The sequence below is a fragment of the Scyliorhinus torazame genome, chromosome 23 (assembly GCF_047496885.1).
Source record: "Scyliorhinus torazame isolate Kashiwa2021f chromosome 23, sScyTor2.1, whole genome shotgun sequence".
Classification (NCBI taxonomy): Eukaryota; Metazoa; Chordata; class Chondrichthyes; order Carcharhiniformes; family Scyliorhinidae; genus Scyliorhinus; species Scyliorhinus torazame.
The window spans coordinates 8,156,510-8,181,998 of NC_092729.1; the positions used below are offsets into that span (position 1 = coordinate 8,156,510).

At 46.8% G+C, this 25,489-nt stretch overlaps 1 protein-coding gene across 1 annotated transcript in view; it reads right to left on the reverse strand.

The window, feature by feature from the left end:
• Nucleotides 1-10,521: 10,521 nt before the first annotated feature.
• LOC140399560 (Fc receptor-like protein 5) overlaps nucleotides 10,522-25,489 on the reverse strand; it is a 94,610-nt gene continuing 79,642 nt past the window's right edge. Inside the window, exons 10-14 of the mRNA XM_072489102.1 lie at nucleotides 22,024-22,134; nucleotides 19,117-19,182; nucleotides 14,861-14,892; nucleotides 13,541-13,711; nucleotides 10,522-13,411 (exon numbers count right to left, since the gene is read on the reverse strand). Coding sequence (XP_072345203.1) covers nucleotides 13,571-13,711; nucleotides 14,861-14,892; nucleotides 19,117-19,182; nucleotides 22,024-22,134 — 350 coding nt within the window. The 3' untranslated portion in view covers nucleotides 10,522-13,411; nucleotides 13,541-13,570. The remainder of the gene's footprint in view (nucleotides 13,412-13,540; nucleotides 13,712-14,860; nucleotides 14,893-19,116; nucleotides 19,183-22,023; nucleotides 22,135-25,489) is intronic.

Consider the following 25,489-nt stretch of genomic DNA (forward strand, 5'->3'; position numbering starts at 1 on the left):
GTCCACCCGCAAACACCCACACGCCCTCACACACAGGCACACACACCACCAAACACCGCCCCGAATCAGGGGTAACCAAGAAGATAGATGACGGCAGTGTAGGCCACGTTGTCTACATGGAATTTTGCAAGGCCGTTGACAAAGAAGCGCTTGGTAGGTTGTTGCACAAGGTTAAATCTCACGGGATCCACGGTGAGGTAGCGAATTGGATACAAAACTAGCTTGCCAACTGAAAACTGAGGCTGGTTGTAGAGGGTTGTTGTTTTTTTTCAAACTGCAGGCCTGTGACCTCAGAGATCAGTGCTGGGACCACTGTTATTTGTTATTCATATTATTGATTTGGGCGAGTATTTTGTAGGCATGGTTAATATGTTTGCAAGTGGCATAGTGGACGATGAAGAAGGCTATATTATATTTGATTGAAACGGGATCTTGTTTAATTGGGCCAAAGGACCGATGAATGGCAGATGGAGTTTACTTCGGATAAATGTGAGGTGATGCATTTTGGTAGATCTAATTGGGGCACGACATGCATATTTAATGGTAGGGGGTTGGGAAGAGTTAGAGACCAAAGAGATCTAGGAGTAAAGGTTCAAAGCTCCTTGAATGTGGTGTCAAAGGTGGACAGGGTGGTGAAGAAGACACTCGGCACGCTTAATTTCATTGGTCGGAGCATGAATGCACGCGTTGGGATGTCATTTTGAAGTTATATTAGACATTAGTTAAACCATAATTGGACTAGGGTCGACAGTTCTGGTCACCCTACAAGAGAAAGGATTTATTAAACAAGAAACATTTACTAGGATGCTACCGAGACTTCATTGCTTGTGCTATTAGAGGAGGCTGGATAGATTGTGCCTTTTTACCTGCAGCGTAGGAGGCTTAGCGTTGAACTTGGGAGTGATGATATCCCATAGAAGCAGTTCAGGGAGTTAGATCGTAAACTAAACAGCACGAGCTCTTGGGTTGTGATCTCAGGATTATTCCCTGTGCCACGTGCCAGTGAGGCTTGAAATAGGACGATCGTGCACCTAAACACCTAAAATAACTGGTGGTGTAGGAGGGAGGGTTTCAGATATCTGCACGATTGGGATCTCTTCTCGGGCAGGTGGGACCTGGCCAAGAAGGTAAGGTTGCATCTGAACAGGGAGGCACCAATATACTGTCTGGGGGGTTTGCTCCAGTCACTCGGGAGGATCAAAATTGGTATTGTGGGGATTAGTGAGGAATGAAGTTAAATCGATAGCAAGGAGCGATACAGTTTCAGAAGGCATAGAATCTCTATGGTAGAGTTGAAGAATCACAAAGGTGAAAAGACCCTGATGGGAGGAATGTACAGCCCTCCTATCAGTAGCCAGGATGTGGGACAGAAAATGAATCAGGAAATAGAAAAGGCATGTAAAACAGGTAATATTACAATAATCATGGGGGATATGAATATGCAGGTGGACTGGAAGAATCAGGTTTGCAGTGGATTTCATCAAAAGGAATTTGTGGGATGACTAAGGGATGTTTTTTGGAGCAGCTTGCGACAGAGCTTACAGGGAACAGGCAATTCTGGCTTTATTGATGTGCAATGAGGCATACTTGATTAGGGAACTTAAGGTGAAGGAACCCTCCGGCAGCAGTGACTAAAATAGAATAGAATTTACCCTGAAGATTGAGAGGGAGAAGCTGGAATCAGATGTCATGGTATTACAATTAAATATGGGTAACTACCAATTAGGGAGGAGCTGGCCACAGTTCATTGGAAAAGGAGCAAAGCAGGGAAGACAGTGGAACAGCTATAGAGGCTGTTTTTAGGGGTTATTCGGGAGGCGCAACAGAAATTCATATCGAGGAAGAGGAATCATGCTAAGGGGAGGACAAGGCATCGAAGGCTGACTAGGGAAGTCAAGGACAGCATCATAGCAAAATAAAAAGCATTCAACGTGGCAAACTTTAGTGGGGAGCCAGTCGACTGGAAAACCATTAAAAGCGAGCAGAGGAAACTATAAAAATAATCGTGGGGGGTAGGGGGAGAAGATGACATATGAGTGCAAGCTAGCTAACAACAGAGAAGATGATATATGTGGTGTATATGGATTTCAGTAAAGCGTTTGATAAGGTTCCCCACGGTAGGCTATTGCAGAAAATACGGAGGCTGGGGATTGAGGGTGATTTAGAGATGTGGATCAGAAATTGGCTAGCTGAAAGAAGACAGAGGGTGGTGGTTGATGGGAAATGTTCAGAATGGAGTACAGTCACAAATGCAGTACCACAAGGATCTGTTCTGGGGCCGTTGCTGTTTGTCATTTTTATCAATGACCTAGAGGAAGGCGCAGAAGGATGGGTGAGTAAATTTGCAGACGATGCTAAAGTCGGTGGTGTTGTTGATAGTGTGGAAGGATGTAGCAGGTTACAGAGGGATATAGATAAGCTGCAGAGCTGGGCTAAGAGGTGGCAAATGGAGTTTAATGTAGAGAAGTGTGAGGTGATTCACTTTGGAAGGAATAACAGGAATGCGGAATATTTGGCTAATGGTAAAGTTCTTGAAAGTGTGGATGAGCAGAGGGATCTAGGTGTCCATGTACATAGATCCCTGAAAGTTGCCACCCAGGTTGATAGGGTTGTGAAGAAGGCCTATGGAGTGTTGGCCTTTATTGGTAGAGGGATTGAGTTCCGGAGCCGGGAGGTCATGTTGTAGCTGTACAGAACTCTGGTACGGCCGCATTTGGAGTATTGCGTACAGTTCTGGTCACCGCATTATAGGAAGGACGTGTAGGCTTTGGAGCGGGTGCAGAGGAGATTTACCAGGATGTTGCCTGGTATGGAGGGAAAATCTTATGAGGAAAGGCTGATGGACTTGTGGTTGTTTTCGTTGGAGATAGGAAGGTTAAGAGGAGACTTAATAGAGGCATACAAAATGATCAGGGGGTTGGATAGGGTGGACAGTGAGAGCCTTCTCCCGCGGATGGAAATGGCTGGCACGAGGGGACATAACTTTAAACTGAGGGGTAATAGATATCGGACAGAGGTCAGAGGTGGGTTCTTTACGCAAAGAGTAGTGAGGCCGTGGAATGCCCTACCTGCTACATTAGTGAACTCGCCAACATTGAGGGCATTTAAAAGTTTATTGGATAAACATATGGATGATGATGGCATAGTGTAGGTTAGATGGCTTTTGTTTCGGTGCAACATCGTGGGCCGAAGGGCCTGTACTGTGCTGTATTGTTCTATGTTCTATGTTCTATGATAGGAAGAGTATATTTTAATCATATAAAAGGTAAGAGAGAGGCAAATAGACAATGGACCGTTGGAAAATGTCGCTGGAGAAGTAATAATAGGAGACAAAGGAATGGCAGAACAAGTACTTTGCATCAGTCTTCACGGTGGAAGACGCCAGAGCTCCAGGATAATCAGAGGTGAGTGCAGTGGCCATGAATAAGGATAGACTACACCCCAGGCTTCTCACAGAGATAGCTGAGGAGACTGTGGAGGTACTGGAGGTTATCTGTCAGGAATCACTGGAGACAGGAAGGTCCCAGAGAACTGAAACGCGGCTAATGTAACACCACTGTTTAGGAAGGGAGGGAGGCAGAAGCCGGAAAATTATAGACCAGTCAGCCTGACTTCGGTCATTGGTATGATTTTAGAGCCCATTATTACAGATGAGATTGCGAGGGCAGCACGGTGGTTCAGTGGTTAGCATTGCAATCTCCCGGCGCCGAGGTCCCAGGTTCGATCCCAGCTCCGGATCACTGTCCATAAGACATAGGAGCGGAAGTAAGGCCATTCGGCCCATCGAGTCCACTCCACCATTCAATCATGGCTGATTTCAACTCCATTTACCCGCTCTCTCTCTCCATAGCCCTTAATTCCTCGAGAAATCAAGAATTTATCAACTTCGGTCTTAAAGACACTCAACGTCCCGGCATCCACCGCCCTCTGTGGCAATGAATTCCACAGGCCCACCACTCTCTGGCTGAAGAAATTTCTCCTCATCTCTGTTCTAAAGTGACTCCCTTTTATTCTGAGGCTGTGCCCCCGGGTCCTAGTCTCCCCTGCTAATGGAAACAACTTCCCTACGTCCACCCTATCTAAGCCATTCGTTATCTTGTTAATTTCTATTAGATCTCCCCTCAACCTCCTAAGCTCCAATGAATATAATCCCAGGATCCTCAGACGTTCATCATATGTTAGGCCTACCATTCCTGGGATCATCCGTGTTAATCTCCGCTGGACCCGCTCCAGTGCCAGTATGTCCTTCCTGAGGTGTGGGGCCCAAAATTACTCACAGTATTCTAAATGGGACCTAACTAATGCTTTATAAAGCTTCAGAAGTACAACTCTGCTTTTATATTCCAAGCCTCTTGAGATAAATGACAACATTGCATTTGCTTTCTTAATTACGGACTCAACCTGCAAGTTTACCTTTAGAGAATCCTGGACTAGGACTCCCAAGTCCCTTTGCACTTCAGCATTATGAATTTTGTCACCGTTTAGAAAATAGTCCATGCCTCTATTCTTTTTTCCAAAGTGCAAGACCTCGCACTTGCCCACGTTGAATTTCATCAGCCATTTCTTGGACCACTCTCCTAAACTGTCTAAATCTTTCTGCAGCCTCCCCACCTCCTCCATACTACCTGCCCCTCCGCCTATCTTTGTATCATCGGCAAACTTAGCCAGAATGCCCCCAGTCCCGTCATCTAGATCGTTAATATATAAAGAGAACAGCTGTGGCCCCAACACTGAACCCTGCGGGACACCACTCGTCACCGGTTGCCATTCCGAAAAAGAACCTTTTATCCCAACTCTCTGCCTTCTGCCTGACAGCCAATCGTCAATCCATGTTAGTACCTTGCCTCGAATACCATGGGCCCTTATTTTACTCAGCAGTCTCCCGTGAGGCACCTTATCAAAGGCCTTTTGGAAGTCAAGATAGATAACATCCATTGGATCTCCTTGGTCTAACCTATTTGTTATCTCTTCAAAGAACTCTAACAGGTTTGTCAGGCACGACCTCCCCTTACTAAATCCATGCTGACTTGTCCTAATCCGACCCTGCACTTCCAAGAATTTAGAAATCTCATTCTTCAATGGATTCTAGAATCTTGCCAACAACCGAGGTTAGGCTAATTGGCCTATAATTTTCCATCTTTTTTCTTGTTCCCTTCTTGAACAGGGGGGTTACAACAGCGATTTTCGAATCCTCTGGGACTTTCCCTGACTCCAGTGACTTTTGAAAGATCATAACTAACGCCTCCACTATTTCTTCAGCTATCTCCTTTAGATGTAGCCCACCTGGGCGCGGAAATTTATCAATTTTTAGACCTCTTAGTTTCTCTAGCACTTTCTCCTTTGTGATGGCTACCATATTCAACTCTGCCCCCTGACTGTCCTGAATTGTTGGGATATTACTCATGTCTTCTACTGTGAAGACTGACGCAAAGTACTAATTTAGTTCCTCAGCTATTTCCTTGTCTCCCATCACTAGATTACCAGCGTCATTTTGGAGTGACCCAACTTTTGCCTCCCGTTTGTTTTTAATGTATTTAAAGAAACTTTTACTATCATTCCTAATGTTACTGGCTGGCCTACCTTCATATTTGTTCCACTCTTTCCTTATTTCTCTCTTTGTTATCCTCTGTTTGTTTTTGTAGACTTCCCAATCTTCTGACTTCCCACTACTCTTTGCCACATTATAGGCTTTCTCTTTTGCTTTGATGCATTCCCTAACTTCCTTTGTCAGCCATGGCTGCCTAATCCCCCCTCTGATAACCTTTCTTTTCTTTGGGATGAACCTCTGTACTGTGTCCTCAATTACCCCCAGAAACTCCTGCCATTGCTGTTCTACTATCTTTCCCACTAGGCTCTGCTCCCAGTCGATTTTCGTCAGTTCCTCCCTCATGCCCCTGTAGGTACATTTATTTAACTGCAACACCTTTACATCTGATTCTACCTTCTTTCTTTCAAATTGGAGATTGATTTCTACCATATTATGATCACTGCCTCCTAAGTCTTCCCTTACTTTAAGATCTTTAATCAAGTCTGGCTCATTACATAACACTAAGTCCAGAATGGCCTGTTCCCTCGTGGGCTCCATCACAAGCTGTTCCAAAAAGCCCTCCTGTAAACATTCAATGAATTCCCTTTCCTTGGGTCCACTGGCAGCATTATTTACCCAGTCCACCTGCATATCCACTGTCAGTGTGGAGTTTGCACGTTCTCCCCGTGTTTGAGTATGTTTTGCCCCACAACACAAAGGTGTACAAGGTAAGTGGATTGAACATGCTAAATTGCCCCTTAAATTGGAAAAAAAATGAATTGGGCACTCTAAATGTATTTTTTAAAAAGATGAGATTGCGGAGTACTTGGAACTGCCTGATAAAACAGGACTGTAAGCACGGCTTCATCAAGGGGAGGTCATGTCTGACAAATCAGTTAGAGTTCTTTGAGGAGCTAACAAGGAAGGTGGACAAAGGAGAACCAGTGGATATGATTTATTTAGATTTTCATAAGGCCTTTGACTATATGTCTCACAGGGGACTGTTAAATAAATTAATGCTCCATGGTGTTGCGGGTAGGGTTCTGGCATGCAAAGAGGATTGGTTGACTGGCAGAAGGCAGAGAGTGGGTATAAATGCATCTTTTTGAGGGTGGCAGTGAGCGAATAATGTTGTGCCTCAGGTGACTGTGCAGGGACCACAACGTTTCCTAATATATGTTAAAGATCTGGAAGGAGGAACTGAAGGCGCTGTTGCTCAGTTTGCAGATTATACAATGGTCTGTGGAGCGACAGGTAGTATTCAGGAAGCAGGGAGGCTGCAGAAGGACTTGGACAGGCCACGGGAGTGGGAAAAGAAGTGGCAAATGGAAAACAATGTGGAAAAGTGTGAGGTCATGCACTTTGGAAAAAGAAATTGAGGCATAGACTATTTATTAAATGGGGAAATGCTTAGGAAATCAGCAGCACAAAGGACTTGGGAGTCCATATTCACGCTTCTCTTAAGGTTAATGTGCAGGTTTAGTCGACAGTAGAAAGGGAAATGTAATGTTAGCATTCATGTCAAGAGGGCTAAAATAAAAGGCCAGGATGCACTTTTGAGGCTGTGTAAGGCTCTGGTCAGACTCCATTTGGAGTATAGTGAGCAGTTTTGGGCTCCGTACGTAAGGAAGAATGTGCTGGCCTTGGAAACGGTCCAGAGGATGTTCACAAGAATAATCCCTTGAAAGACGAGGTTGCCGTTTAAGCAACTGTTGAGGAATCTGGGTCTGTACTCGATGGAGTGAAGGATGAGGGGGGATCTTATTGTCAGCATATGGGATACTGCGCGGGTGGAGTGGACGCACAGAGCAAGTTTCCACTTGTAGGAAACACTAGAAGCAGAGGGCACAATCTCAGACTAAAGGGACAATCCTTTAACGCAGATATATGGAGAAATGTCTTCAGGCAGATTGTGATGAAGCTGTGGAACTCTGCCTCAGAAGACTGTGGCGGACAAATAACTGAATATCTTTACGACAGAGATAGTTGGGTTGTTGGTTAATAAGGGGATCCGGGGTTGTGGGGAGAAGGCAGGGGTTGGGGATGAGAAAAATATCAGCCATGATATCATGTCGGAGCGGAGTAATGGGCCGAGTGGCCTAATTCTTCTCCTCTGTCTTCTGGCCTTATGGTCTTATATCCATGGACCGTGCATAAGAACACGAGAGAGTGTTCCTCGCATTGCTGAACCTTAGAGTGTTGACACAGATGCCCAGTGGACCAACGCACACTAAGTTTCAAAAACATGTGTCAGAGCTGCTGAAAGCTTTTGTCCAACATGGAGCGCCACACGGGAGGCGGCGGGAACTAAAGCCTGAGGATTTCATGTTTTCTGAACTCTGTCACACCAGAACCAGTGACTCCATGGAGGCCAAAATCAAACCCATGGAGAGATAATGAGGGACAGAAATTCACTTTTGACTGGGATTTGGACACATGGTTAAAGGGGACACGTTGAGGAAATCCGGCAAAGTGGAATGTGTTAAATTGGTTGTGGAATTGACAGACAAGAATGGGGAAATTGTAATTCAGGGACTGCCAGATTGATGTAAACAAGCTGGTTTGTATCACATTCAGAAGTTGCCTCGCGTTCATAGTATCGTCATAGGGTCAGAGAATTTACAGTGCAGCAGGAGGCTATTCGGCCCATCGAGTCTGCACCGACTCTTGGAAAGAGCACCCGACTTAAGCCCACACCTCCACCCTGTCCCCGGAACCCCACCTAACCTTTTTGGAAACGAAGGGCAATTTAGCGTGGCCAATACTCGTTGACTGTACATCGTTGGCCTGTGGTAGGAAACCTGAGCAGCCGGCGGGAACCCACGCAGAAACGGGGAGAAACGTGCAGGCTCCGTACTGGCAGCGACCCAAGCCGGGAGTTGAACCCGGGACTCTGGAACTGTAAAGCAACAGTGCTAGCCACTGTGATATCGTACCGCCCATTACCTGACCAAACAAGATACAACGCGAGTCAAAGTCTGTCCAGCACGGGGAGACGGCCAGGCCACACTGGAAGTGATCAGCAGTGTGGGTGCAACATTTATGGATCGAGATTTCCGCGGCACAGGGCAAGAGGGGCTGTATCAGAGAAAACTGGTGCCAGTGAGATATAGGGGGCGGGGTTGGAGACGGGGGTATTATGGGGATCGGGATCTTTTCAGGCTCTGCTTCAACGTGAACAAACAGAAACGTTTTGGGACATGGACAGAGTTGGACAATCAGACTGACACAGCCATGTGATTGGTTCAGAGCAGTGAGCAACTTAAGGCTTTCAGAACGGCTGGTGATGGAGGTCAGTCAGCACAAGGGTGATGAGTGAAGGGGACTTTGTCAGAGATTCGGAGGCGGACAGCAGAGTTTGAGATGACCTTTAATTCTGCAGCGTTGTAACTGGGAGTCTGGTCAGCTGTGAATTGGAATAGTTGAATCTGGAATTCACATTGAGAGCTGGGGAAAGCCAGAGGATGATATTCTGGAGGTGACAGTAGACATTATTGTTAATAAGGTGGATATGGTGTCATAAATCTTCTCAGGTTTAAAGGGTAACAGAGGTGGTAATTAGTGTGGGCTAGCCTCAGGTACAGGAAGGGGGTCAGTCCACAGGGAGCAGAGTATATGCTGGGAACTGAAGTCTCTGTCCATGTTCTCGTGACTTTTTTAACAGGGAGAATAATACATCGTAAAGTCGATTCCAAATATAACAGCAGCATAGAGACACTTAGCAGCAATTCCACTGGACGTCAGACGAGAGAGTGAAGTCTAAAACATTACAACAGTTACCAGTGTTTTGCAGAGTTAGCTGTGAAGAAGGCCTATGGAGTGTTGGCCTTTATTGGTAGAGGGATTGAGTTCCGGAGTCAGGAGGTCATGTTGCAGCTGTACAGAACTCTGGTACGGCCGCATTTGGAGTATTGCGTACAGTTCTGGTCACCGCATTATAGGAAGGACGTGGAGGCTTTGGAGCGGGTGCAGAGGAGATTTACCGGGATGTTGCCTGGTATGGAGGGAAAGTCTTATGAGGAAAGGCTGATGGACTTGAGGTTGTTTTCGTTGGAGAGAAGAAGGTTAAGAGGAGACTTAATAGAGGCATACAAAATGATTAGGGGGTTAGATAGGGTGGACAGTGAGAGCCTTCTCCCGCGGATGGAAATGGCTAGCACGAGGGGACATAGCTTTAAACTGAGGGGTAATAGATATAGGACAGAGGTCAGAGGTAGGTTCTTTACGCAAAGAGTGGTGAGGCCGTGGAATGCCCTACCTGCTACAGTAGTGAACTCGCCAACATTGAGGGCATTTACAAGTTTATTGGATAAACATATGGATGATAATGGCATAGTGTAGGTTAGATGGCTTTTGTTTCGGTGCAACATCGTGGGCCGAAGGGCCTGTACTGCGCTGTATCGTTCTATGTTCTATGTTCTATGAAACAACAGCAGCAAACTGGGCGGAGTTAATGACAAGTTCAATAATACAGTTAAACAGGGTTTACAGAATTAATGTCTGGACAGGGAGACTTACCAGGGACACCAACAGTAGCCAGGATCGGATAGTATCCCGCTTGAATAATCCAGAGTACACATTGAATCCTGAATGATAATAAAATCCCATCTTGAGAAATGAAGAAAAGACCCATGGATAAAGCCCTGTCCATTGCTGTAATGTTCCGATCGATTGTTCGCAGATTCGGATCCATTGCTGGAATATCCCACTCGATCGATCTCGGATTCTGATCCCACCTCCCGGTCTCTCTGAAGCCGCTGATCCCTGTCAGTGTTGGAGTTGATGCTCCCGCTGACAGTCTGGATAACTCATAGAAATGAATCGCTTTTAATGGAAGAGGGACATTCTCCAGTGACACAATCAGAATCCATGGAGACTGACATTAATTGCAGTCACTGAACAAACAGGGTATGTTAACCCCTTCCGATCCAACACTTATTATACACAATGAATACACGATTAACCGGGTCCAGACTGGCTGTGAGTGAGTCAGATTTGATTGGATTTGTTTATTGCCACGTGTACTGAGGTATTGCGGGAAGTATTGTTCGGAGTCCAGTCCAGACAGATCATGCATAAAAAATAATCATAGGGTAAAGATAAATACACAATGTAAATATACAGACACAGGCATCGGGTGCAGCACACGGGAGGTTAGTACTACTCAGTAGAGTAGATGAGTGAAGATATCATATCAGTCCATAAGAGTGTCATTCAGCAATCTGGTAACTGCGGGCAAGAAGATGTCTTTGAATCTGTTAGTGCGTGTCCTCAGACTTTTGTATCTCCTGCCTGATGGCACACGTTGGAAGAGGTTACAGAGGGACATAGATAAGCTGCAGAGCTGGGCTGAGAGGTGGCAAATGGAGTTTAATGTAGAGAAGTGTGAGGTGATTCACTTTGGAAGGAATAACAGGAATGCGGAATATTTGGCTAATGGTAAAGTTCTTGAAAGTGTGGATGAGCAGAGGGATCTAGGTGTCCATGTACATAGATCCCTGAAAGTTGCCCCCCAGGTTGATAGGGTGGTGAAGAAGGCCTATGGAGTGATGGCCTTTATTGGTAGAGGGATTGAGTTCCGGAGTCAGGAGGTCATGTTGCAGCTGTACAGAACTCTGGTACGGCCGCATTTGGAGTATTGCGTACAGTTCTGGTCACCGCATTACAGGAAGGATGTGGAGGCTTTGGAGCGGGTGCAGAGGAGATTTACCAGGATGTTGCCTGGTATGGAGGGAAAATCTTCTGAGGAAAGGCTGATGGACTTGAGGTTGTTTTCGTTGGAGAGAAGAAGGTTAAGAGGAGACTTAATAGTGGCATACAAAATGATCAGGGGGTTGGATAGGGTGGACAGTGAGAGCCTTCTCCCGCGGATGGAAATGGCTGGCACGAGGGGACATAGCTTTAAACTGAGGGGTAATAGATATAGGTCAGAGGTCAGAGGTAGGTTCTTTACGCAAAGAGTAGTGAGGCTGTGGAATGCCCTACCTGCAACAGTAGTGAACTCGCCAACATTGAGGGCATTTACAAGTTTATTGGATAAACATATGGATGATAATGGCATAGTGTAGGTTAGATGGCTTTTGTTTTGGTGCAACATCGTGGGCCGAAGGGCCTGCACTGCGCTGTATCGTTCTATGTTCTATGTTCTAAGAGTGAGTAAACCGGGTGGGACGCGTCTTTCATTCCGCTGCCCACTTTCCCAAGGCAGCGGGAGGTATGGACAGTGTAAATACATGGGACGCGGGTTCACAGAGCGGGCGGCGTTCACGTCCCTCTGCAGTTTCTTGTGGTCTTGGACGAGCAGTTGCCATTCCAGGTTTTGATTCAGCCAGATAGGGTGTTTTCCATGTTGAATCTGTAGACATTGGTAAGAGTCAAGGTGGTACTTCTGAATTTCCTGAGATTCTTTAGGAGGGAAAGGCGCTGTTGTGCTTTCTTGTTCGTAGCGTTAACGTGGGTGGGCCAGGACAGATAGTTGGTGATGTGCACACCTAGAAATTGAAGCTGTCAACCATCTCCAATTAGGCCCTACTGATGGAGAGAGTGGTGTGTACGACACTTCGATTCCTGAAGTCAGTGACCAGCCCTTTTGTTTTTCTGACATTGAGGGATCGATTACTGTCGTTACACCACTCCCCTGGGTTTCCTCCCTCCCTCCTGTACTCTGATTCAAACTTATTCGATAACCGACCCACTACGGTAGGGTCACCAGCAAACTTGTTGACACATGTAGAGCCAAAGTTTCCCACACAGTCGGGTGTCTACAGCGGGGATAGTAGGAGGCTAAGTATGCAGCCTTGCGAGGCCTCGGTTCTGAGGAGTATCTTGAGGGAGGTGTTGTTTATTCTTACTGATTGTGATCTCTGTGTCTTGAATCGAGGATCCAGTTGCAGATGAGGAGGCACGTCTTCGTTTCTAGAGCTTTGATATGAGCTTGGCTGGGATAATGTTGTTGCAGGTGGAGCAGTAGACAATGAATTGAAGTCTGCCATAGGAGTGCGTGTTGTCAAACTGCTCCACGGATAAGTGAAGGGCCAGGGAGATGGAGTCTGCTGTGACCGGTTGTCGCGGTATGCAATTTGCAGTGTATCAAGGCATTCTGGGAGTGTGGAGTTGATGTTCCTCATGACCAGTATCTCAAAGCATTCTCCACTATGTTGTAGATTGGTAAACACACATTTACCACATTACTCCCCAGTGGAGAACGTCAAATATATTTTGTTCCCTTTTCACTGAGATTATTCCTGTCAGTGTGAAAATGCCATTGCGGTGATCGTCCAGAAATTAGCCCCGTTGGCAGCCTGCACACTGAAAGCCTACGAAAACCATCGATATTCCTGACATGGCGAAGGTCAGCAATTCATTATTCACTAATGTGTACGTGGATTACGAAGTATTCATGGCAGCGAAAAAATAAAAATACAAAGCTGAACTCATTCCATGAACAAGTCAATAATTAATTCTGGTGGAGACGGCCAATCGAGCCATTCCTTCAACCCAATGGTCTACAGTTGACGTGATGAGGTCCATTTATGAGCAAGACTTGTATAAAAAACAGAGATTGGCAATCAGTCAATCCTGGATGATTCCTTCGTAACCGCAGCAGAGTTGCAGGGACTGGTCGCACCGAATCTCCTGTGTCAATGGTGTCTTTCCCATTCTCAGGGGTTGGCCCAAAACATTGTGGCTGATGCTCAGTTAACCACTGACATGTCCGAATAGCCGGTCCTCATTGTTGTTGCAAAGGAAATATTTATGATCACGAAAGTAGATGGACATAAGCTTTAAATGTTAATTTTTACCATTTGGCATTTCCATCCACATAAGGTTTTTTCTCTTGAAGCAAGCTGGGTGGTGTACCCGTTCCATGGTGATGATTCCGTCCTAATGCAGCAGATAGTAGGAATAAGGTCATGTGTAATAAGGCTCTTTGTGGTGTGAAAAATATACAAATCTTACTTTGCTTGAATAATTCAATGAGGGACACTCCCTGGCAAAATGGAACATATTTACCCATCGGCAGGAGCACGGTTCAGTCAGTGACTATAACCTCCGCACATTTTGGTAGATTTCAACATAATCTGAAGACCTTCCTTCCTCTTCCTGTCGGGGCACCAAGTCGCCATCCCTTTCCATTTGTAGATGGTTCAGAGTCGCGTAAGTGACATAATAATCGGCCTTGCCCTGAAAGGGAGTGGAGAGGATATCAATACACACGCTGCCTGCTCGAATTTAAACCGTATCGGTCAGAACCTCCTCCTCCTCCAGGTACTGTATGCGGTCAGAGCACTGGGACTAATACGTTTACATAGGGACAGCTTGTGTGTGTAATTTTGTATCTGTTTGTGTCTCTGGGAATAAAGAACAAAGAAAGTTACAGCCCAGGAACAGGACCTTCTGCCCTCCAAGCCTGCCCATCTAACATAAAACCGTCCACATTTCCGCGGTCCGTATCCATCCAGCCCCATCTTATACCTGTTTTGTTTTATTCGTTCAGGGGACGTGCGTGTCGCAGGCTGGGCCAGCATTTATTGTCCATCCCTAACTGCGCTTGCAGGGCAGTTAAACGTCAAGCACATTGCTGTGGGGCTGGGGTCAGACCAGGCAAATTTGGCAGATTTCCTTCTCTGATCCAGATGGAGTTTTACGACAACCAGCAATGGTCATCATTGCACATTTAATTCCAGATTTTTATTAAATTCAAACTTCGCCATCTGCAGTGCCGGGATTCGAACCCGCATCCCCGGAGCATTACCTTGGGTTTCTGGTTTAGTCGTCCAGTGATAATACCACTACGCCACTGCATCCCAGTGCTTACAGCATTGGCTATTCTCCAGTCCTCTGGGACCTCCTCTGTAGCCAGTGCGGAGACAAGGATTCGTGTCAGGGTCCCAGCGCTTACGTCCAGTGCCTCCCTCAGTATTCTGGGGTACATCGCATCCGGCCCTGGGGACTTATCGATATTAATGTTTTTCAAGACGCCCAACACCGCCTCCTTTTTGATATTAACTTGACCCAAACAATCTTAACACCCTTCCCCAGTCTCCACATCCATCAAGTCCTTCTCTTTGGTGAATACTGACACAACGTAGTCATTCAGTACCTCGCCAATTTCCCCTGGTGACAATCATAGATTCCCTCCCGTGTCCTTGAGTCGGGCAACCCTTTATGTTGTGAGAGTTTTCCTCCTCTGACACTCTTTGTGACAGTGAGTTTTTGATCCGCTTATCTACCTGCCCTGCTGCCTTCAACAAACTATGGACATGTGCCCCAAAATGTTGCTCTCCTCTGACTCCCTCCAACATTAATGATGTGGTTAAATAAGACACTTACTGGGATTCTTCCAGCTCCATTTCCATTGTCACCTATAGGGAACAAAATACTCAACTTTGAGTTTGCGCTCCGGGTGATATTCCAATTCCAGCCCCCCCTTCCCTCCCCTCCCCCCATTATCCTCGTTAATATGTCAGTAAACATGGCTGTTCTTCCCACAAGGAGACAGAACCTCTGCCGTTGGTGAAGTGGGATTGCAATAGATATGATAAATAGGGGCTGGTTTAGCACAGGGCTAAATCGCTGGCTTTGAAGGCAGGCCAGCAGCACGGTTCAATTCCCGTACCAGCCTCCCCGAACAGGTGCCGGAATGTGGCGACTAGGGGCTTGTCACAGTAACTTCATTTGAAGCCTACTCGTGACAATAAGCGATTTTCATTTTTCATTTCATGAACGAGTTCAGACAAGTGACTTGGAAAACACTTTATTTTACATTTGGAGCTTGGGTGCGCGGGGGGAGAGGGGCGGGGGGAGTGCACCACTTTGGCCAATGAAAGCAGCACACAATGCTGTTGGCCGATTGAAGATCAAAGTAAGGAGTCACCTTTATTTCATGGGGGTGTGGGCAGTGGCGGCAATGGCAGAATTCATTGCAATTCCCTTACTGGTCTACAGGAGGTGGCGCTGAGCCACCTTCCTCTGCATTACCCGTGGTGCAATAAGGGTCAGGGCTCCATTCCTTTATTGCAACCTCTCTCGAGTGGCATTCTCCGCCACTTTACCAGCACAGTTAGGGGGTCAAGCAAATCCCTGTGGATCTGGATGAGAACAGTCAGGACGGCAGACATACCTCCGCTCATGGAGGGGCAGCAGTGGATCACATTTCTGCTGCAATTGCTAAATGCTCACCGTCACTCAGACTTTCCAATCCCACATACTCATCATTTGTCACAGTTGATCTCCGCGAATTCCTGTGGTGGATTGTGAACCCATATCCAGAGATTATTGGGCAGGACCTTTGGGTTACTATATTGATCTTATAAAGCTGTGACCATCTCCCCAGTGGGAATTTTCGGTGTGCGACTACCCCCCCACCCACTTCCCCACCCCACCTTATTGTGAGGCCCAGTCAAAAACGCCAATAAACTGGTCATCCCCAAATCATTCCAATGCAATAACACATGAAAGTAAGAGTGTGAGCACTCCTTGAATGATGGAAGCACAGCATTCCTACTATGCTAAAGTAAGTCATTTGGACCATGGAGTCTGCAGCGATCCTCTTAAAGAGCCACTAAACCAGACAGCCTCCTGTAAGACAAAACTAGACACAACTGCACATGTTTGGACACTAAGGGGCAATTTAACACGGCCAATCCCCGTAACTTGCACATCTTTGGGCACTAAGGGGCAATTTAACACGGCCAATCCCCGTAACCTGCACATGTTTGGGCACTAAGGGGCAATTTAACACGGCCAATCCCCGTAACCTGCACATGTTTGGGCACTAAGGGGCAATTTAACACGGCCAATCCCCGTAACCTGCACATCTTTGGGCACTAAGGGGCAATTTAACACGGCCAATCCCCGTAACCTGCACATGTTTGGGCACTAAGGGGCAATTTAACACGGCCAATCCCCGTAACCTGCACATCTTTGGGCACTAAGGGGCAATTTAACACGGCCAATCCCCGTAACCTGCACATGTTTGGGCACTAAGGGGCAATTTAACACGGCCAATCCCCGTAACCTGCACATGTTTGGACACTAAGGGGCAATTTAACACGGCCAATCCTCGTAACCTGCACATGTTTGGGCACTAAGGGGCAATTTAACACGGCCAATCCCCGTAACCTGCACATGTTTGGACACTAAGGGGTATTTTTAGCATGGTCAATCCCCGTAACCTGCACATGTTTGGACACTAAGGGGCAATTTAACACGGCCAATCCCCGTAACCTGCACATGTTTGGGCACTAAGGGGCAATTTAACACGGCCAATCCCCGTAACCTGCACATGTTTGGACACTAAGGGGTATTTTTAGCATGGTCAATAAAGCTAGCAGGTACATCCGTGCATACTGTGAGCGATATCCAGCCCTATATCTGAGGCAGAATGTGCTGGCCTTGTAAAGGGTCCTGGGAAGGATTACAAAAACGATCCCTGGAATGAAGAGTTGGCAAACGGTTACTGTGCAACTCGTCTGTACTCCTTAGAGTTTGGAAGGATGAGGGGATGGGGGGTATTATTCAACTTATAGGATGATGTGAGGCCTGGATAGAGTGAAGGTGGAGAGGATGTTTCGACTAGTAGGAGAAACTAGAACCCGAGGGCACAGCCTCAGACTGAAGGGCGATCCTTTAAAACAGAGATGAGGAGGAATTTCTTCAGCCAGAGGGTGTTGAATCTGCGGAACTCTTTGCCACAGAAGGCTGTGAGGGTCAAATTGCTGACTGTCTTGAAGACAGATAGATATTTTTGATGAATAAGGCGATCAGGGTTTGTGGGTGAAGGCAGGAGAACGGAGTTGAGAAACACAGCAGGCATTATTGAACCGTGGAGCAGATTCGATGGGCCGAATGGACTAATTCTGCTCCTATTCACGGCACCGAGGTCCCAGGTTCGATCCCGGCTCTGGGTCACTGTGCGTCTGGAGTTTGCACATTCTCCCCGTGTTTGCTTGGGTTTCGCCCCCACAACCCAAAGATGTGCAGGGGAGGTGGATTGGCCGCGCCAAATTGCCCATTAATTGGAAGGCATGAATTGGGCACTCTAAATTTATATAATTTATATAAAAAGAATAATTCTGCTCCCATGTCTTATGTTCTTATCTTTGGACACTAGGGGCAATTTAACATGTCTAATCCCCCTACGGTGCACATGTTTGGACACTAAGGGACAAAATAGCATTGCCAATCCCCATAACCTGTACATCTTTGGACACTAAGGGACAATTTAACACGGCCAATCCACCTAACCTTTACATCTTTGGACACTAAGGGACAATTGAACACGGCCAATCCACCTAACATGTACATCTTTGGACATTAACGGGCAATTTAACACGGCCAATTCACCTAACCTGTACATCTTTGGACACTAACGGGCAATTTAACACGGCCAATCCACCTTCAAACCTTCGTAGACTTCTATCAACCTCCATCGCCCATCAACCTCCATCGTTCAATGAGAACGAAACGAGTTTATCCAACATATCCTCACAGCTAATGCCCCCCGTACCAGGCACCATTCTGGTAAACCTCTTTTGTACCCTCTGCAAAGCCTCCACATCCTTCCGCTGGCGTGGTAACCAGCATTAGACCCAATGTTGCAAGTGTGCAATTAGGGATCTGTACAGCTGCAACATGACTTGCCAATTTTTATACTCAATACCCAGGTCGATGAAGGCAAGCATGCCGTATGCACGGTAGCACAAGTGATTAGCACTGTGGCTTCACAGCTCCAGAGTCCCAGGTTCGATTCCGGATTGTGTCACTGTCTGTGCGGAGTCTGCACATCCTCCCAGTGTGTGTGTGGGTTTCCTCCGGGCGCTCCGGTTTCCTCCCACAGTCCAAAGATGTGCAGGTTAGGTGGATTGGCCATGATAAATTGCCCTTAGTGTCCAAAATTGCCCTTAGTGTTGGGTGGGGTTACTGGGTTATGGGGATAGGTTGGAGGTGTTGACCTTGGGTAGGGTGCTCTTTCGAAGAGCCGGTGCAGACTCGATGGGCCGAATGGTCTCCTTCTGCACTGTAAATTCTATGAATGCCTTCTCGACCTGCGTTACCCCTTTCAGTGACCTATGGACCTGGACACCCAGATTCCCCTGTCAGTCAATAATCTTAAGGGTTCTTCCCATTTACTGAATATTTCCCACCTGTATTAGCCCTTGAAAAATGCATTACCTCACATTTGCGTGGATTAAACTCCATCTCCCATCACTCCTCCCAAATCTCCAACTGATCTATATCCTTCTGTGTCCCCTGACAGTCCTCATCGCTATCCGCAATTCCACCAATCTTTGTGTCGTCCGCAAACTTACTAATCAGACCAGTTACATTTTCCTCCAAATCGTTTCCATAAATATGCTACTTTCGATGTGGGAGGCAATGATTTCACGGTTTCGAGTTCAACCAGAACATTGTGCCAAACGCCAGCCGGCTAAAAAAGACAACGTTTGCTTCAGGGCTACTGATCAGGGGTCCTTCAGTAATTATTTACCCCCTAGTACAATGTTCTGAAGAGTTCCAGCTCCTTATGTTTCCTGTTTGCTTTAAGTGCAGACCTGTGCAAAAAAATAGATTTCAATGCATATTACCAGCCGCCTTCCTCTTCACTTGGACTTCGGCGTATACAATTCCACCAGCGGACGGCACTTTGTGTTCTAAAAGAGAGAAGAGATTGAAGGGTTACATGTCAAGCAGCTGTCCCTCACCGCCTGATTCTGGCCTGCTACACTTTCACAGCACTGAGCAGTTTGGAATCATGCTTGAATTAAATGTACGTCAACATGACCCAAATGCTTGATCAAAGGAATCCTCAATCAGAGATATCAAATTGAGATAAGACCATAAAACCATAATGCACGGTAGCAGAATTGGGCAACTCAGCCCATTGAGTCTATCCGACATCCAATCGTGGCTGATATTATTCTCATCCCCATTCTCCTGCCTTCTCCCCATAACCCCTGATCCCCTTATCAGTCAAGAACCTATCTCTCTCTGTCTTAAAGAAACCCAGTGATTTGGCCTTCAAAGGCAAAGAGTTCCACAGACTCACTCGACTCTGGCAGAATGAATTCCTCCTCATCTCTTTTTAAAAGGAGCGTCCCTTAAGCCTGATATTGCGCCCTCTGGTTCTCGGTTCTCCTCCTAATGGAAACATCCCCTCTATCTCCTCTCTCTCCAGGCCTCGCAGTATCCTGTAAGTTTCTGTAAGGCCCCCCCTCATCCTTCTAAGCTCCAACGTGTTCTGATCCAGAGTCCTCAGCCCCTCATCATATGACAAGCACTTCACTCCAAAGTTAATTCTTGTGAACCTCCTCTGGACCATTTCCAGGACCATCACAACAAATACCCGGGCCCAAACCTGCTCACAATCCTCCAAATGGGGTCTGACCAGAACCTTATACACCATCAGAAATACATCCTGCTCTTGTATTTTACCTATCGACATGAATGGCAACGCCCTGGTTAGCTGAGTTCTGTATAAAAGACAGACAGAAAGCGCACTTATTCAGCTTTGCGCAGGTGAAGGAGACACATCCAGAGTGGGGATTGGAACTGGGTAATTTGGTGCAGTGAGGTAATTCGGGGCAGTGGGAGAAGGTGCTTTTTCAATACTGTTTCGTTCTCTTTCTTCACCTGTTATTCCGGTCACACCCAAGGTGCAGGCAGAGAGATGGGTGACCACCAGAAAGGGCAGGCACTCAGTGCATGAATCCCCTGTGGTTGTCCCCCTCTCGAATAGGTATACCCCTTTGGATACTGTCGGGGGTGATAGCCTATCAGGGGAAAACAGCAGCAGCCAGAGCAGTGGCACCACGGCTGGCTCTGATGTTCAGAAGGGAGAGTCAAAGCGCAGAAGAGCAAGTCATAGGGGACTCTAAAGTCAGGGGCACAGATAGGCGCTTCTGTGGACGTGAAAGAGACTCCAGGATGGTATGTTGCCTCCCTGGAGACAGGGTCCAGGATGTCTCCGAACGGGTAGAGGGCATCCTGAAGGGGGAGGGCAAACAGGCAGAGGTCGTTGTACATATTGGTACTAACGACATAGGCAGGAAGGGGCATGAGGTCCTGCAGCAGGAGTTCAGGTTGCTAGGCAGAAAGTTAAAAGAGTAAAGTAAAAGTTACTCTAGGGTGGTAATCTCGGGATTACTCCCTGTGCCACGTGCCAGTGAGGCTAGAGATAGGAAAATAGAGCAGCTAAACACGGGGCTAAACAGCTGGTGCAGGACGGAGGGTTTCTGCTATCTGGACCACTGGGAGCTCTTCCGGGGCAGGTGTGACCTGTATAAGAAGGACGGGTTGCAACTCAACTGGAGAGGCATAAATATCCTGGCCGCGAGGTTTGCTAGTGTCACATGGGAGGGTTTAAACTAGTATGGCAGGGGGGTGGGCATGGGATACTGGGCACCATACCCCCCGTCACGAGGAGGCAACACACAACCGCTGGGAGGAAGAACTGGAGGGGGACCGCAGGATCTCACGACAACGAAGCATCGGGAACTAGACCTGGTTGGTGGACACGGAGAGAGAGCTCCCGAGATGGAGGTCGGCCTAACGCGAGCAAGTGAGGCCCAGCTGAGTGACAGTTCCCCATAGCAAGTGTAGACCGACACCCCACCCCCACAACCTCCACACCTTCCCCCACCAAGACCCACAACACCCGCCACAACATCTCCACACCCCCAACACCCCGAATCACCGCCAAACCAGCCACCCCCACCACCCCCACCACCCCATCGCCCAACACCACCCCAACATGCGATTCAATCACGTGTCATACCTATATATCCTTTTGGGTGTGGGGTTGGGGTGATCTTTGTGCGGGGTTTCCAGGCTGGAAGGCATAGTGATCACAAAGATACACAAAGCTCTTTTGAAGAACTTAACTAATTTTATTAGTACTACTAAATTTGAGTTCTACACTTATTCTAAATATCAAGCATACATGTAAGAATTAAACTGCACTCACCAACACTATCTCCATCTACTAATTATAGCTATTATATCTGAGCTAATTCTGCAATGCAATGAGAATCTTCTTCAGCTCCAGTCTAATGAGCTCCCCCCAGCTGATGGGTCAGTGCAATTTATAGTAGAGTCCTCTCGCTCCCTCTAGTGGCTAAGCCCAATATAACATTAACTCTTCACATGCTGAACATTTGTATAATGTGACATGGGGGAATGTGGGAACTCGACACGGACAGTGCCATGGGTCCGGATCAGCGCCAGTTCCTTGGCACGGTGAGGCAGCAGTGCTAACCACTGTCCCACCGTGCTGCACGATAGGATTCCGAGGGTTAATGCGCTGACAACGGTTCTCCTCGATTTTACGAGGTGGATTATCCCCAAGTGCCTTTAAACACTGAGAAACTAATGTTTGCATCAGCACTGTGAACTCCATCTGGCTATCTGAGACTCAACATCCTGAACTCAGATTCTCCTGAAACCTCCTTAAACGTGGTTATTCTGGCTCCATTGTCGTGTGAAGTGAGTTTTACTTTTGTTGTGACGACGCCGTTTGCAGCGAAACAGTAGAATCAGTAAGGCGAGAATCAGGAACGAAACCCCCACTGCCACGTAGATCACAACGAGGGACCGTTCAGAGGTAACTGAAAAATAAAATCGGTAAAAGAACGGGTATTAATAATTGAACAGAAAGATGAAGTCGGTGCAGACTCGATGGGTCGAATAAACTCCTTCGTTTGGCATAAATTCGATCTTTTATTCTGTCCTCGCCAACATATCAGAGGTTTGTAATATTAGGTTTAAAAGGGTGGCACAGGGATTGCACTGCTGCCTCACAGCTCCGTGCTGCTCTTGAGAGTCGCAGAGTTAACATCTATTTGGACTAATCCGCTCGAATAGTGTCTCTGTTCCACTGCTGCTATTCCCCACTCCACTCTTTGTCCCAGACACACCCTGAAGTCCCCGAACCTCTGAAGTGTGCATTGCAGAAAATAGATATCTTGCCTATTTCATCTCTGGCCCTATGCTATCCTGAGGTGTAGGCCTGAAACTTCTCCACACTTTTCCTTTACTCCATGAATGATCGAGTCGAGTAAATGTATGTAATGGAAAAAGAGGTCGCAGATTGCTCCAGTGCCGGACACCATTCGATCCATGAGCAACAGATCGGGTGTTAACCACCCCGACATCTCCCCCTACGTATGCACATCGTTTCTGATCATATAATCATCGGAATTCCACTAGAATGCCGCCATGAAACCTGCCTCCACCACACTCCCAGCAAGTGCATTCTAGATCCTGAACCACACGATGTATAACCCCCCCTCCCCACCCTCATATCTATGTTCCTTTCCTTTGCCAAATACTTTCAATCCATGATTTGATCCACCTTGATCCATACGTCAATGGGAACAGTTCCCCACACCCATAATTCTCGAGATTCCTCTTGATTTTGAATACCTATACTCACCCCTATTACTACATCTGAGGATCTGTAAGCTCTAATAACTGTTCTCTGCTCCTCTCCCGCCATCTTCAGTGACTGATCCACACAGCCGCCTGTGTCCCTCTGCGTCTTTTAGAATAGTTAAATATATTAAATTATGTATCTCCATGCTCCTCCCACTAAATTGTATATGTCTCCATATTGAATTTGATCTGCCATCCTGCTGTCCATCCCACCAATATGTCTACCCCAATCTAATGCCTGCACATATCAACCAATCGTGTCCCTTGCAGGTAACGCCGTTCACCAGAAGGCTACAATCCGCCGACTTCCCAATTCAAAACGTAACGTCTGATCTACTTGAAACAAACGGATCCAAGCTCTATGAGATTGGTCCGGAATCGACTTCCCAACAGAGGTGGCTGATTATCCTTGGCTCTTCACTGACACACAATGTTTCTTAAACCCATCAAACGTCCAGCAGTTTAAATGGTAACAGCTGGGAAGCCCCACCTAAAGAAAAAATGCTATTTTCGTTATCTCAAGGAATGGAAGTGTCACACTATATTAATGATTTGGATGAGAATTTAGGAGGCATGGTTAGTAAGTTTGCAGATGACACCAAGATTGTTCGCACAGTGGATAATGAAGAAGGTTATCTAGGATTGCAACGGGATCTTGATCAATTAGGCCAGTGGGCCGACGAATGGCAGATGGAGTTTAATTTAGATAAATGTGAGGTGATGCATTTTGGCAGATCGAATCAGGCCAGGACCTACTCAGTTAATGGTATGGCGTTGGGGAGAGTTATAGAACAAAGAGATCTAGGAGTACAGGTTCATAGCTCCTTGAAGGTGGAGTCGCAGGTGGACAGGGTGGTGAAGAAGGCATTCGGCATGCTTGGTTTCATTGGTCAGAACATTGAATACAGGAGTTGGGACGTCTTGTTGAAGTTGTACAAGACATTGGCACGGCCACACTTGGAATACTGTGTGCAGTTCTGGTCACCCTATTATAGAAAGGATATTATTAAACTAGAAAGAGTGCAGAAAAGATTTACTAGGATGTTACCGGGACTTGATGGTTCGAGTTATAAGGAGAGGCTGGATAGACTGGGACTTTTTTCCCTGGAGCGTAGGAGGCTTAGGGGTAATCGTATAGAGGTCTATAAAATAATGAGGGGCATAGATAAGGTAGATAGTCAACATCTTTTCCCAAAGGTAGGGGAGTCTAAAACTAGAGGGCATAGGTTTAAGGTGAGAGGGGAGAGATTCAGAAGGGCCCAGAGGGGCAATTTCTTCACTCAGAGGGTAGTGAGTGTCTGGAATGGGCTGCCAGAGGTAGTAGTAGAGGCGGGTACAATTGTGTCTTTTAAAAAGCATTTAGATAGTTACATGGGTAAGATGGGTATAGAGGGTTATGGGCCAAGTGCGGGCAACTGGGACTAGCTTAATGGTAAAAACTGGGCGGCATGGACTGGTTGGGCCGAAGGGCCTGTTTCCATGCTGTAAACTTCTATGATTCTATGATTCTATGTATGAAGGACCTGAGGAAATGTGTGACAGATACGGGTGAGCTCTGGCCAGTCATGTGCACACGTTTTGGTCGTGCCTGAAACTGAGGAAATTCTGACACACCTCCTGAAGCCCCATTCTGACAGTTAGACCTAGAACCCGGCCTCCCAGGAGCCTTGGGTCCCAGGGTGTCCGACTTGCTGCAGCTCCAGGCAGGGGCGGATGTCTTAGCCATTGCCTCGATGGTGACGAGGAGGGGGATGTGTGGTCAGTTTCTCCAGCCTGTGTCTCAGCGTGCTGGTTTAGCACAGGGCTAAATCGCTGGCTTTGAAAGCAGACCAAGGCAGGCCAGCAGCACGGTTCGATTCCCGTACCAGCCTCCCCGAACAGGCGCCGGAATGTGGCGACTAGGGGCTCTTCACAGTAACTTCATTTGAAGCCGACTTGTGACAATAAGCGATTTTCATTTTTCAATATGGCTGGGAGATTTAGTGGAGTTTCTCAGCCTGGATAAGGTTACATTTAATTGAAGAGGGAATGAGGACGCGTTCCATAAAAAATGGCGCCTGTTCACATCTCACTTTCAGGAATTAACCGCAGTCAGCAGCTAAAAGGGGATAGGGTGGTAGTTAGTTATTTAACTGTTTTATCGTTGAGGACGGGATTGTTAAATGTTACTTAAATATGTCAAATGGAATTTCTGTGAAAAAAAATTTAAAAAGCTAATCAAAACATTTCTGAAAACAGGACTTTAAGCCTCGCAGGCCACAACTAATTGACAATTACTCAGAATGCTGTTGGTTAACTTAACCAACAGCTGACAAGTCAACTGTGCGCACTTAAGCTGACTTGTCTCAATACATTAATCTGCTTTGAGGTACAGAATACTGAGAATTGCGGACACAACTCACGAGGATACTAAAGGAAGAAATCCCTTGGCGAGGGATGTGTACGGCCAGACACATGACTATCTACTGAGTCATTTCGTCAACTGAAATATGTAATGCCAATTGGATGCCGAAAATGTCTGCACACACG